The sequence below is a fragment of the Pantherophis guttatus genome, chromosome 1, assembly GCF_059756535.1.
Source record: "Pantherophis guttatus breed Tessera chromosome 1, ASM5975653v1, whole genome shotgun sequence".
Classification (NCBI taxonomy): Eukaryota; Metazoa; Chordata; class Lepidosauria; order Squamata; family Colubridae; genus Pantherophis; species Pantherophis guttatus.
Genome location: NC_142063.1, coordinates 328,038,770 through 328,051,892, shown reverse-complemented (window position 1 = coordinate 328,051,892; position 13,123 = coordinate 328,038,770). Strand labels below are relative to the sequence as shown.

General features: G+C 41.5%; 1 protein-coding gene across 2 annotated transcripts in view; it reads right to left on the bottom strand.

Annotated features, from left to right (window-relative positions):
* Positions 1–13,123, bottom strand: part of LIG3 (DNA ligase 3) — a 31,822-nt gene that overhangs the window by 5,859 nt on the left and 12,840 nt on the right. For both annotated transcript variants that reach the window (XM_034420953.3, XM_034420954.3), the window contains exons 10-17: positions 12,300–12,431; positions 11,395–11,474; positions 10,719–10,806; positions 8,499–8,576; positions 6,406–6,529; positions 5,094–5,236; positions 2,935–3,009; positions 1,524–1,670 (exon numbers count right to left, since the gene is read on the bottom strand). In XM_034420953.3, coding sequence (XP_034276844.1) covers positions 1,524–1,670; positions 2,935–3,009; positions 5,094–5,236; positions 6,406–6,529; positions 8,499–8,576; positions 10,719–10,806; positions 11,395–11,474; positions 12,300–12,431 — 867 coding nt within the window. The remainder of the gene's footprint in view (positions 1–1,523; positions 1,671–2,934; positions 3,010–5,093; positions 5,237–6,405; positions 6,530–8,498; positions 8,577–10,718; positions 10,807–11,394; positions 11,475–12,299; positions 12,432–13,123) is intronic.

The following is a 13,123-nucleotide window of genomic DNA, read 5'->3' as shown; positions in this document are numbered from 1 at the left end:
ACTTCTGCCTGCAAAATACAATTCAGATTCTTTTGGAACAAACAGGACAATAGGCAACTGATTTCCAATGAAACATCTGGGCAACAAATGGCACAGATTCCAGCTTCATGTTGATGAGAGAATTCTGGGGTTATCAAAAGCTTCAATTTATTGTCTTTTTCTCAGTGTGTACATACTAACTTTTTAATTATTGTTGACTATTTTCTCTTGAAGTAGAATTTACATGCTTTCACTCAAGCCAGCCTCTTCCAGATAGATGGGTTTGAATTTTCCTGACTGAAGGTTGGACAAAAACTGATCTACAAGGCCAGATGTGAATCAGATTGATCCACCAACTCTGGATCCCATTACCCCACAATGTCACCCATATGCTTTTCAAAGAATTCACCAGTGCAACGTAGAGAGCAAAGGTCTGTCCAATATGAGGAACCCAGAAACCTACCGAGAGACCCATTCCTACATTTCATGGCTAAGAACACTAAACAATGCTTCCTTTCCCATTCCTATATTATTGCTTATACCTATTGCTATTCTTAGCGTGGCCACTGAAAAATGAAGATATCTTATGGTTATCTTGACCAAGTAAGCGATTCAGGAGATGGGGATTCTTTTTCAAAAGGGACTCTGAGATAATGGATTGGAGAAGTTCTCAATGACAAGATGTAAGTGACAGAGGAAAGATGAAGTGTGCGGGTACCGTATTTCCCCAAAAATAAGACCTCTCCGGATAATAAGCCCTCCCTGAAAATATTTAAACGCATGCACAGCCGGTCCCCACCATTTCCTCTGGTTAGGGAGACAGTGCTGAAAATCAGGTAAGACAGCAAGAGGAGCCCTGTCTAGCTCCACGCGCCCCAAAATAATAAGACCTCCCTGAAAATAAGGCCAAGCGCTTATTTCAGGGTTCAAAAAATGTAAGACAGGGTCTTATTTTCAGGGAAACACGATATGTATGTATGTATGTATGTATGTATGTATGTATGTATGTATGTGTATATATGTATATGTATATATATGTATCGGGTGAAATGTTCCCGGTTCAGACCAGATCGGGTGATCCAATAGCGACTGTGGCAAGTGGTTTGGAGAACCTGTAGCGATGGCGGCATGAGGCTCCGCTCACCTGCCCGGGTGTCATTACTTCCTGCTTTTAAAACATAAAACGTAGACGATCGCGCGGCACAGCTAGGATTGTCAGAGCTTTTTTTTTTTTTTACTTTTTAAAGCATTTTTTTTTACAACTTATTTGGCCAAATAGGTTATAAAAAAAATGCTTTTAAAAGGTAAAAAAAAAAAAGTTGGCCACGCCCACCCAGTCACATTCCCACCACCAAGCCACGCCCACAGAACTGGTAGTAACAAATTTTACATTTCACCACTGATATATATGTATGTATACACACACACACACACACACACACAAAATGCAGAAATGCTGAGAATGATATTCACATAGATACAGATCTCAGTATAGTATGTTCAGAATATATAGGGTGGCTATATCTGTAAAACAAGTGACTCACCCTGAGTTGTGGGAGGGTGGTCGAGGTAGTCCAATCTTTGTCATCCCGGATACGAGTACACCGGGGGAAGCGGATTGAGATCCCGTCAGCTGTGTGGGCCTCTGCTTTAGAGAATTCAGCGCCTGTGATCTCCCACACTGGTGCTGCCTAAGACAAATGGTAACGACTGAGAAAAAAATCCTCCTCGCCAATGAACCAAGAGATGGAGTTCTGTGTGGAGCACCATGAGTGATGTGGCGTCCTTGGTGTTCTCTGAGCTTGTTTACTTGCAGATGTTTCATTACCCACCTAGATAACATCACTGATATCACCTAGTTGGATAATGAGATGTTTGCAAGCAAATAACCAAGCTCAGAAAGCATCAAGGACTCAACAGTTTAACAATGATCTACATATATATTTTCTTCTACAAGAACCATGAGTAAACCATCAATTCTATACATGCTTCTATGTTTTTCATTAATTTTAAGAGGCAGGCCCAAAATTGAGCGTTTTGGATTGTGTGATATCAATTTGAGCTATTGTGTTAGATAATCTAGCCAATCAGAAGAATCCATGCAGAGTCCCGAATTAATAACCAAATTAACACAAGTTATTGATTTGTTTGGCAAAAAAACCTTTTTATGCCATTAAAATATTGGATCAATTTGGAAACATCCAATTTGGCTTTAATCAGTTCAGAAAGGTTTTTTCATTAGGACAGTCAACTGAATCACCTTTGGACTAATACCCTAAATGTACCAAAAGGACATTTATGGTATTAAGTCCAAAGTAAAATACTCTTAACAGAAGGTTATCTGTCTCTTCTTGACTATCTCAAGGCAACAATCTAGTATATAAAAGCAAGACTTTAGTGCAATTTTTGCCTAGAGTGAATCTGGTTCAGAATACCACAGTGTGAGACTTGCTCAATTTCAGTCTATTTTGTTTTTAATTTCTAATCCCTATGGCTGAATAAGCTATATGAATGTACAATACATCAATGTATAATAACTTCTACAAGGTCCAGTTTCCTATCCCCACTTTTCCTGACTTTTCATAAATGGATTGGTTTGTATCTGCTACTAGCATTCTTCCATGATTTTTCTGCCTACACATTCAGAAATCTGGAGAAGTGTATTGGTTACACAGTGCTCTCTAAATGTCCTCCATAATTTGGATAAAAGATGAACTTTGTAAATAAAATGAAATAATGGGAAAAATGTGAAAGAACAAAGGTCCTTTCCTGGACTGCAGTGGATTTCTAGTGGATTTCCTTCCATGGGATTGATAACATCCATGCTGATTTCATTTCAGCAATTCAGCTGCATCAAATGCCTGCAAAATGCTTAAAAGTGCCTCTCCCAGGAAGGATTTGTGGCAGGGAACCAACTTTTGCATGGGAAACACCCACTCCCATGAGACATTTTACCTTTGGGTCTGGAACAATGAAATCTGGATAATAGTTCTTATTAATCTTTAACCAGTCTGGAATTTTACTGGGATCCTAGACAATGGAAGAAAAAGAGGCATCCATCAATTTAGCCCATTATTATGGGATGGGAAATACTTTAATAATGATTAAAGGAATAAATGGTTCCACAACATCTAAGAAAATTACATTGCACTGCAGTTTTCAAAGCTTTGACATAGAAGCTGTCCACAAGCGAACATTTAATACCTGAATAATTCCAAAGAGATTAAAAACCTAGTATAGAGCAAGGTAGACTGAATACGGCTGCCATCCTCCAGAGAGACTGAACCAAGAGTCTGTATTCAAGCATCCCAGAAACTTGGCTGATTAGCAAATTCCTGAAGTTATTTCAGATTAGAATAAAGTAGTCCTCGATTTACAGCCATTCATGTAGTGACTGTTTGAAGTTACAACAGCAATTAAAAAAAAGCAACTTACATCCAGTTCTTACACTTACAACTGTAGCACCATCCCCTCAGTCATGTGATCAAAATTTAGGTGCTTGGCAACCAGCATATATTTACAATGGTTGAACATCCCGGGGTCATGTGATCACCATTTGCAAACTTCCCAGCCAGCTTTTGACAAGCACCATCAATGGGAAAAGCCGGATTCACTTTAACAACTGCAGTGATTTATTTTGTGGTGGCAAAATCAGGTGTGGCACATTTAAGAACTGCCTTGCTTAGTAACAGAAAGTTGGTCCCAATTGTGATTTTAAGTCTGTAAAAAAGATTATTCTAGCTTTCTTCCAAATTAGCTACTAATATCTGGCTTTCATGAGGCAGTAACAATGAAGCAGTAAAATTTGAGACTGAGATATTTTGGGATGTTCAGTAGTCTAGAAGGTAGGACCAATAAAATAATAGTTTCAAGCTTTCTAACACAATCAAGATTTTGATTAACTGGGTTCACACACTGTGCTGGAACTGGGCCCACTGATAATGGTCTAATAATCATGGTTTGCTAGTGTCACAATAATAGAACTTTTTATTGTCTACGCTGGCTGGGGCATGTCGTGAGAATGACTGATGGTCGGATTCCGAAAGATCGCCTGTATGGAGAATATAAGGATATCTGCAAGAGGGACCTAAAGGCCCTGGGAATGGACATTAACAACTGGGAAACCTCCGATCGTTCAGCTTGGAGGCTAAAGACGCAGCATGGCCTTCTCCAATTCGAAGAGACACTTGTTCGGCAGGTTGAGGCAAAGAGGCAGTCCCGGAACCAGCAAAATCTGGGGGCTGGGTAGGGGACAGAATGTATCTGCCCTCAGTGTGGAAGGGATTGCCACTCTCGAATTGGCCTTTTTAGTCACACTAGATGCTGTTTTAGGACCTCTTTCCAGAGCACGATACCATAGTCTCTTGAGACTGAAGGATGCCAATGAAAATGATTGTCAGAGACCATGATTTACAAATTGCTATACCTGGACAACATACTAAACAAAAAACAAATAATAGAAGATTATTTCAACAGGACTTTGGTGGTAGTTGTGATTGTGGGAGACAATTATTTCATAATTTCAATTGCTTTATGGTGCATGGAGTTCTATAATAGGGACAATATACAAACATTGCAAGTAGGTTTTAACTTAGTATAGGTAAGTACATTATCATAGGCCAGGCCCTATCTTAACCCAGCGTTATTCTGAGATACTAGAGAAAGAGATGAAATGATTGGAAGAATAATTCAATTTCAATATAACAACAAATAGGAATGAGAAGGAGCAACCCTCAGTCTTCTGCACCTCTTCCTTATTCTTTCCGCTTTGCACAAACCTGAGTTATCAATTAGGACCAGGTTATAGTAAAACGGCATTTAATATTCCTTTAAATGCAGCGATATAGAGAAAAACAGCATGGTCCCTCTGTGAACTTTAAAAACCCAGATCTGGATGATCATCTGAATGTACTATCTGTGTACATGGGCAAATAAGGAAAAGAAACTGGATCTCGATCTTTAGCATTAAACTCAATCGGAGAGAAATTTAATGCTAAAAAAGTTAGTTTTAGCTTCAGTGTTTCAAGTTGCAGCAAAAACGTTGTTTCCTTGCAAGGCAAGAATCACAGGGGGCTTTTTCATCTGGTGAGCCACAAGGCCTTTTACACACAAACCTTGCTGATTTTCACCATGTCCAATTCCTTCTGCAGCCGGGCAAGTGTGGCATCATCATGTCCACCAGCACATTTGGTCACCGTGCACCACTTCTGGCTGTCGGGATCATAGCAACCCATGAGAAAGATGGACATCATCCCACCTAAAGCAGTGAGAAGAGACAAAAATGGCAATCTGGTGGAGAAGGGGAATAAATCTAATTTTATCTTCTAGAATCTCTTCTCATGACAACAGTCAGAGACTGAAACTAACACAATTTTGTTGCGGGTATTTCTTGAGCCTTGGTTAAAATGTTGAGAAAGGCTGCCTGAGCCGCTGAAAAGCCACAGCAGAGCAACACACACAGGATTACCTTATTTTTCAGAGTATAAGATGCACCTTTCCCCCCTCAAAAAGAGGGTGAAAATCTGGGTGCATCTTATACTCAGAATGTAGCCCCACCCAGCTTCTCAAACGGAGGTTTCAGAGGCTGAAAAAAGCATCAGAAAAGAAGCTTCAGAAAAGAAGCCCCCAAACAGAGCTTCAGAGGCTTTTTTTTCTGAAGCTCTGTTTTGGAGGCTTTCAGAGGCAGGAAAACAACTTTTTTCTGAAACAGAGTTTCAGAAGTTTCAGAGGCAGAAAAAAAAGCAAGACACAGAGCTCACAATCAAGGAACCTGCTGCTAAAATTCATCTCTGGGAACAGCTGATTGGGGATATTCTGGAAGGCCGATCCACCTGCCAATCAGTTTTTTTCTTATTTTCCTCCCCAGAAACTAAGGTGCGTCTTATACTCCGAAAAATACAGTAAGTTAGAAGTAGGCTTATAATAACACAGATTCCTAATCAAATCAGTTCTTTATGTAGTGAGGACCAGACTCTTACTATTTGTTATGAAACATCCCATAGTTTAATAATCATGTGCTCTGCGTGTAAAACTTCCCATGTTCCACTCCCAATCAACTTCAATAGGCTACAGCAGTGTTTTTCAACTTTGGCAACTTTAAGATGTGGGGACTTTAATTCCTCACTTGGATGGCTGGAAAATTCTGGGAATTAAAGTCCTCACATCTTAAAGTTTGCCAGGGTTGAGAAACACTGGGATAGAGATTCCAATCTGAAATTCTGGAGCACTATAGTTAGTGACTCAATTACTACACCGCCTCAGTATAAATACGGGTAGTTCTGCTCTTTATTGATCTGGATGCAGAACTTTCCAAGTTCAAACATCTTGGGAAGCATCTCAAAGCTCCCATCTAACACCTCGGAGAACTACAGCAGGTCCGTGCGAACTAGAAAGAATAAGAGTTTGGATTTTTTAAGAAATACCCACCTTTGCTCCCCTGGCCATAGAAGGCACCCAAAACCACCAGGTCTGCTGTGTCTGCCATTGCTCCCTCATTCAGATAGTCCTTCTTCACTTTGAGCCAATGGCGTTTTCCTGGTTCATAAATACTCTATCCAAGACAAAGGCAGAATGGGAATGATACCGATTCCAGGGAGAGTGAAACCAGTCTCACTCTCTTTAAGTGCAGATCCCACCTTTGGAGATAAAGGGCCGCAAGTGGCCTTTAATTGGTATGGACTTCACTCCAAAAGGTAAAGGGGAGGGCAGATCAGAGGGCAACTCTTGATTTCCACTAAATTACACTCAACACGGACCTCATAATTACAATTAGACTGATTCCCTCATCCGCCACAACAAAAATTTACAATTCAGCAGCAACTTTTACAGGAACTCTGGGAGGGTTTTTGAGAGCGTTCCTGCAATCCCGGCGTCTCAAACTGCACAATTCTTCTCTAATTCTCATGACAATATAAGTTCCCACCCATTTTATATTCTTCCTAATCTAATAATTCTTATGGTTAATATATTGAGAGATATGCATAAGCAGCTACCGTATTTTTCGGAGTATAAGATGCACCTTTTTCCCAACTAAAAAGGGGGTGAAAATTTAGGTGCGTCTTATACACCAAAGGTAGCCCCGCCCACCCACTGGCCTCCACCCTTTGGCCTCTGCCTCCCAGCAGTTTACCTCTTTGCAGAAAGCAGAAACAGCTCATTTCAGCTTCAGCGCAGCCTAATTAGCACAAGTCGATTGGATCGGCCTCCTGACTCTCAGCTGTTTTGCTCTTAGCTGTTTAGCACTGGCCTCTGCTGCTTGCTGCAAGGAGGTAAATTGCTGGGAGCAGTTTTTTTTTTCTTGTGCTAATCAAGCTAGGCTGAAAATGAAAATGAAAGTAAAGCAGGCTGTTTGCTGCAACGAGGCAAAATTGCTGGGAGGCAGAGGCAGATTTCTTTTTCTTGTTTTCCTCACCAAAAAAGGTAGGTGCGTCTTATAGTCTGGAGTGTCTTATACTCCGAAAAATACGGTAATTCATTTTTTTTAAAAAGAAAATTTTTGTCAATGTATTTTTTTCCCCCAAAGATAGCTTTAAAATCATAATACCATGACTTCAACATCTTTCCTACTCAATTCTAGAGGTCTGCTTATCTGCAATAAGGAATTGGTGACATAACACCATTCATTTTACAACCTTTTCTGGCTCCGAGTTCCATAGAAACAGCCTTCATAGAGTCAAGGTAAAGAATGAAAGTTCCATCTCCAGAATCGATTCTTTTAATCATTCTGGGATTAAATGCTTTTTATATTTGGAGATTTGGAAGGAATGCTGAAGAGGACCAGTCAAGATTAGGAGTGTCAAACTCGATTTTATTGAGGGCTGCATCAGGGTTCTGTTTGATCTCAGGGGTGGGCATGGCCAGGGTGAGTGTAGCCAGCTCAATGTTGTGTCGGGGGCACCTGTGGTGGCCCAAGCGCTCTGCCAGCAAAAATGGGCTCTTAAGCTCTGTTTTCAGCTGTGACGGCTTCCTGCAACCCTCTGCCAGCGAAAACAGAGCTCGGGAGGGCTGCCTGTGGGCCTTGTAAGTTCCGTTTTTGGCTGCGACAGTCTCCAGCAGCCATCTGCCAGCGAGAACAGAGCTTGGGAGGGCTGCGGGAGACGGATCTATCAAGGCTTTATAGTCTTTAATACTTTTTTTTATATCTTTTTTTTTGGTGTGTGAGGATATTTCTGAAGTCAAAACTGCTTTCCAGTTACGGTTTTTTGAGCTGGGGTGGCGCAGTGGTTAGAGTGCAGTACTGCAGGCTACTTCTGCTGACTGCTGGCTATCCGCAATTTGGCAGTTCAAATCTCATCAGGCTCAAGGTTGACTCAGCCTTCCATTCTTCTGAGGTCAGTAAAATGAGGATCCAGATTGTTGGGCTGATTGTTGGGTTGACACTGTAAACCGCTTAGAGAGGACTTGTAAAGCACTGTAAAGCTGTATACAAGTCTAAGTACTAGTGCTAGTGCTATTTTCAGTTTGATAGACTTTGTAGCCTGCTGGCATAAATGGGTGGGCAAAAACAGCATCTTGTATACCTTCACATCTTTCAGCACCAATCCCTCCAGCCCTTCCCGGATGACTCGGTTGATCATGTCGGCGAGGTCTGAAGCTTTCTGGAAAAGAAGGAAAAGAGAAAGTTGCAAAGGCAGGACTGAGATTAGCAACCCCACTGGATATTTAAACATTTCCGAAGGTCTTATCCAGATGATTTAATTGGCCTGTTGTCCACATTTATTTCAGATAATAAGCCAACTCACTTATTTCATTTTGCTTGAAAATTCCTGGCCTCCTAAGGCATTTCACCTCTTATGACCTATGTTTGGCACACATACCTTTCATAAATTGTAAAGTTAGAAGGGTTAGCATCTCATTAAAGCCTATTTATCTTAATTCTGCTCCATTTTTTCAGGCCAGATCAGAAAATCAATTCAATAGAAACATTAGAACTATACCTGATTGAAATTGGCTGTAACAGAATCTTGCAACCTTGATTGTTCTGTACTTCTCCTCCTTCTCAGACCCCAGTGAATCAGGGAAGATTGCCTGTTTAAGTCACTTCTGAATATGATTTTGCTTCTTGGGACTGCAAAATTGTTTCATCTCTTTGCTTAGGGGATGGTTCTTGAATGTTTGTCAAGTTTGCTTTCTTACATTTGACACTATTATCTATTAATCCAGATGGATTGGAAGATGAAAGCAGTTATATGTAACATAGGGTCCCAGGATGGGGAATCTAGAAAGAACACTTCATAGCTGGACTAGCCCTGGGGGTGGGGGGGGGTGGGGGAATGGTTGCTGTTTTTATTGCTTTTGTGTGTGTGATCTATTTATTATTTATTTATTTATTTATTAATCAAATTTCTATACCGCCCTACTCCCGAAGGACTCAGGGCGGTGAACAGCCAAGATAAAATACAGATAATACAAATATTAAAAATCCCTTAAAATTATTAAATATTTTGGCCGAAACACAGATTAAAACACCCAATTTATAAAATCACGAATTAAAAAATTTAAAAGAGGAGAGTTAGGCCAGGCCAGCCTGCTGAAATAGAAAAGTTTTGAGAGCACGGCGAAACGTGTGCAGGTCCGGGATCCTCCGTATCTCTGGGGGGAGCTCGTTCCAGATGGTAGGTGCCCCCACAGAGAAGGCTCTCCCCCTGGGGGCCGCCAGTCGACACTGTTTGGCCGATGGCACCCTGAGGAGCCCCTCTCTATGGGAGCGTACTGGTCGGTGAGAGGCTATTGGTAGCAGAAGGCGGTCTCGTAAATACCCCGGTCCGATGCCATGGATGCCATACATGATCTAGAATCATTGTATGAGATGGGCAGCCATATACATAGCAATAGCACTTAGACTTATATACCACATCATAGTGCTTTTACAGCCCTCTCTAAGCGGTTTACAGAGTCAGCATATTGCCCCCAACAATCTGGGTCCTCATTTTACCCACCTCAGAAGGATGGAAGGCTGAGTCAACCTTGAGCCTGGTGAGATTCGATCTGCCAAATTGCAGGCAGCCGGCAGTCAGCAGAAGTAGCCTGCAGTGCTGCACTCTAACCACTGCGCCACCACGGCTCAAAAGCCATAACTGGAAAGCAGTTTTGACTTCAGAAATAATCCCTCCCCCAAAAAATGATATAAAAAAAAGTATTAAAGACTATAAAGGAGCTTTGGTGGAGCAGTGGACTAAACCACTGTTAAATAGCACTTAGCTGCCAGCTGCCTGCAATTACTACAAGTTCAAATCTCACCAGGCTCAAGGTTGACTCAGCCTTCCATCCTTCCGAGGTAGGTAAAATGAGGACCCAGATTATGGGGGCAATAAACTGACTTTGTATAAAAAAGAACACCGCTTAGGAGGGGCCAAAAGCCCTACTAAGCAGGTATATACAAAAGTATGAAGGCTATTGCTTAACGCATTGTAAGCCGTCCTGAGTCTCCGGAGAAGGGCAGCATATAAATTGAACCAATAAGTAAATAAATAAATAAATAAATAAATCCTTGATAGATCCAGTACTGCACTCTAACCACTGCGCCTACATGTATATGTAACTTTTATGAATGAATGAATGGATGGATGGATGGATGGATGGCTGGCATCAGGATAGGGAAGAGGACACAAACTTTTTTTTTGAGACACAGAAAGTTAAGTACCCAATGGCTCACCCATGTATGGAAGATTCAAGAACTTCCCGCTGAACATTTTTAAGCTTCTCCAAGTCTCATTCTTGCCATCCAAAATGGTACCTACCGTGACATGCTTCATCTCTGAAAAGAGAATTCGATTGGGAATTTCCACCATGTTATCATGGAGAAATTTGCGACGCTCGCGCAGAGGCCTAAAGGAAACAGAAAATGGGCAAATCACCAGAAGAAAAATGTGGCTGAGACAAAGTTCCTTTAATGATTCTAATGTCAAACAGATCCTGCACATATTTTGTTGAGCACTGTTCTACTTTGTGGAGAATCAGTTTAAACATAAGAGGGTGCGCGTAATCCAGCATAGATTTTCACAGAGCAGAGACCCACTTTCGGCAACCAAAAAGTGTAGACCACTTCTTTGCTCAGATCCAGGCCGATACAAGAAACAATGCTAGCTACAGAGGGCCCTTCTGGGCCCATTTTACTGGAGAGGAGGATTAGCACTCATTATGCACCCACCTCAGTGGTGAAATCCAATTTTTTTTACTACCGGTTCTGTGGGTGTGCCTTGGTGGGCGTAGCTTGGTGGGCATGGCAGGGGAAGGATACTGCAAAATCTCCATTTTCACCCCATTCCAGGGGGAAGGATGTTGCAAAATCTCCATTCCCACCCCACTCTGGGGCCAGCCAGAGGTGATATGTGCTAGTTCTCCGAACTACTCAAAATTTCCGCTACCGGTTCTCCAGAACCTGTCAGAACCTGCTGGATTTCACCCCTGACCCACCTGTCCATCAAACTGACGTCATTGAAGTAGATGCAGTCAAAGACAAAAAGGCAAACATTGGCATCCTGGAAAGCAGCTTTCTGCAAAAGGGATAGCAAAAAAAGAAAAGAAAAAAAAAAGAAAAGAAAAAAAAAGCTGGAATTGACTGCATGATATCATTTTGTGAGCAGCAACAACCAAGGATACTTCGCTAAGTCTAAACTAGGGATAGATAACTTGTAGCCCTCCTGTGCACCCCTTTGCAGGTCATTTTTGTTTGCATTTTTATAAAAACAGTCACTGAATTGGGAAGAGAGAAAAACGATTTTCTCCCTTTAAAATATACCGCACCCCTACTCCCTGTGCTTTGAAACTATGATGCTGAAATCTGGCCTTTTTACCAGTTAGAAATCCCTAACTTTTAACCAAATAACTCCAGTTCTAGTATTACAAGGGGAAAAAAACCCCTCTCTGTCTACTTACTCTATACAATATTTTCTAAAATAAATCTATAGTCTTTGCTAATTTGGGATAAGGAATTTTCTCTGAAGAAATATGTTGGAGAAATCTGGGCTCCATTCCCTCCCCATCAGCTAAAAAGGGCTGTTACCTTTTCATTATTGCATTATTTCTGTTAAATACAGGCTGTTCACTCCCTGCTCTATAAAAGAAGTCTGCTATAAATTGTACCAATGGTTCTCAACCTGTGGCCCGTGGACCCCTAGGGAGGCCGCAATGCGGTCACATGGGGTCTGCAAAGGTGGAAGGAATATTATGATTTAAATTTTGGGTTAAGTCCTGGTGACCCGTGGCCATGGTCCGTGGCCACAAAAGGTATTTAAAGGGGGTCCATGGTGAAGAAAAGGTTAAGAACCACTGAATTACACCATCTCTTTGGCAATGGAAGAGACCTTCTTCTGAAGTACCTTATGCACTCCCAGCGTCCCAAAAGGCAGAGGCTTCCCTATCTTGGTGTCAATCAGAAGAACCTCAGCGTCCAAGATCATACTGTGTCCTCCTGGAAAGGCCTTGGGGATAAAGTCCTTGAAATGAGCCACCTGATGAAATGCAAGCAAGCAAATACGTTCTGTGAACTTTTCAGCCCATCTGCTGGCCCAAGAACTATCAACTGGCATTAAAAGCAGACAGAAAGATTTAGCTTGCCCAGTGCTTCTCAACCTCAGAGCTTAAAATGTGTGGACTTCAACTCCCAGAAGGACTAGATCAAACAGGACAAACCCGTTGGTCGAGCAGTGGTTAAATGCAGTATTGTAGGCAGCTTCTGCCCACAGCCTGGAGTTCAATCCTGACAAAGCTCAGCTTCTATCCTTCTGAGGTCAGTAAAATGAGGACCCAGATTATTGCAGGCAAGATGCAAATAATGCTTTCATTGTGCCCAGAGTGTGCTGTAAAGCGCCAGGGGGCTGGTATATAGATCTTCATGCTATTGCTATAAAAATGCAGCTTTCCTTCCTTTTATCCCCACACTCTTTTTTTCTTTCTTTTGCAATCCTTGTTTTTATTTTATTATATTTTATTCGTCAGATTTTGATACTGCCCATCTTGCTCGTGGAGACGGTTTTTATTTTTGTTGCAAAAATAAAAAGGCCATATGGGAGACGACTGTAGTCTAAAAAGCAAGGTGAAACCAATGGTTAAAAAAAAAAAAAGGTTATGCACATTTATGTTAAGGGGAAAAACATTACTGCCCACAATTAAACACAAAAGTGCCAAGGAAACTGTGAAGTCA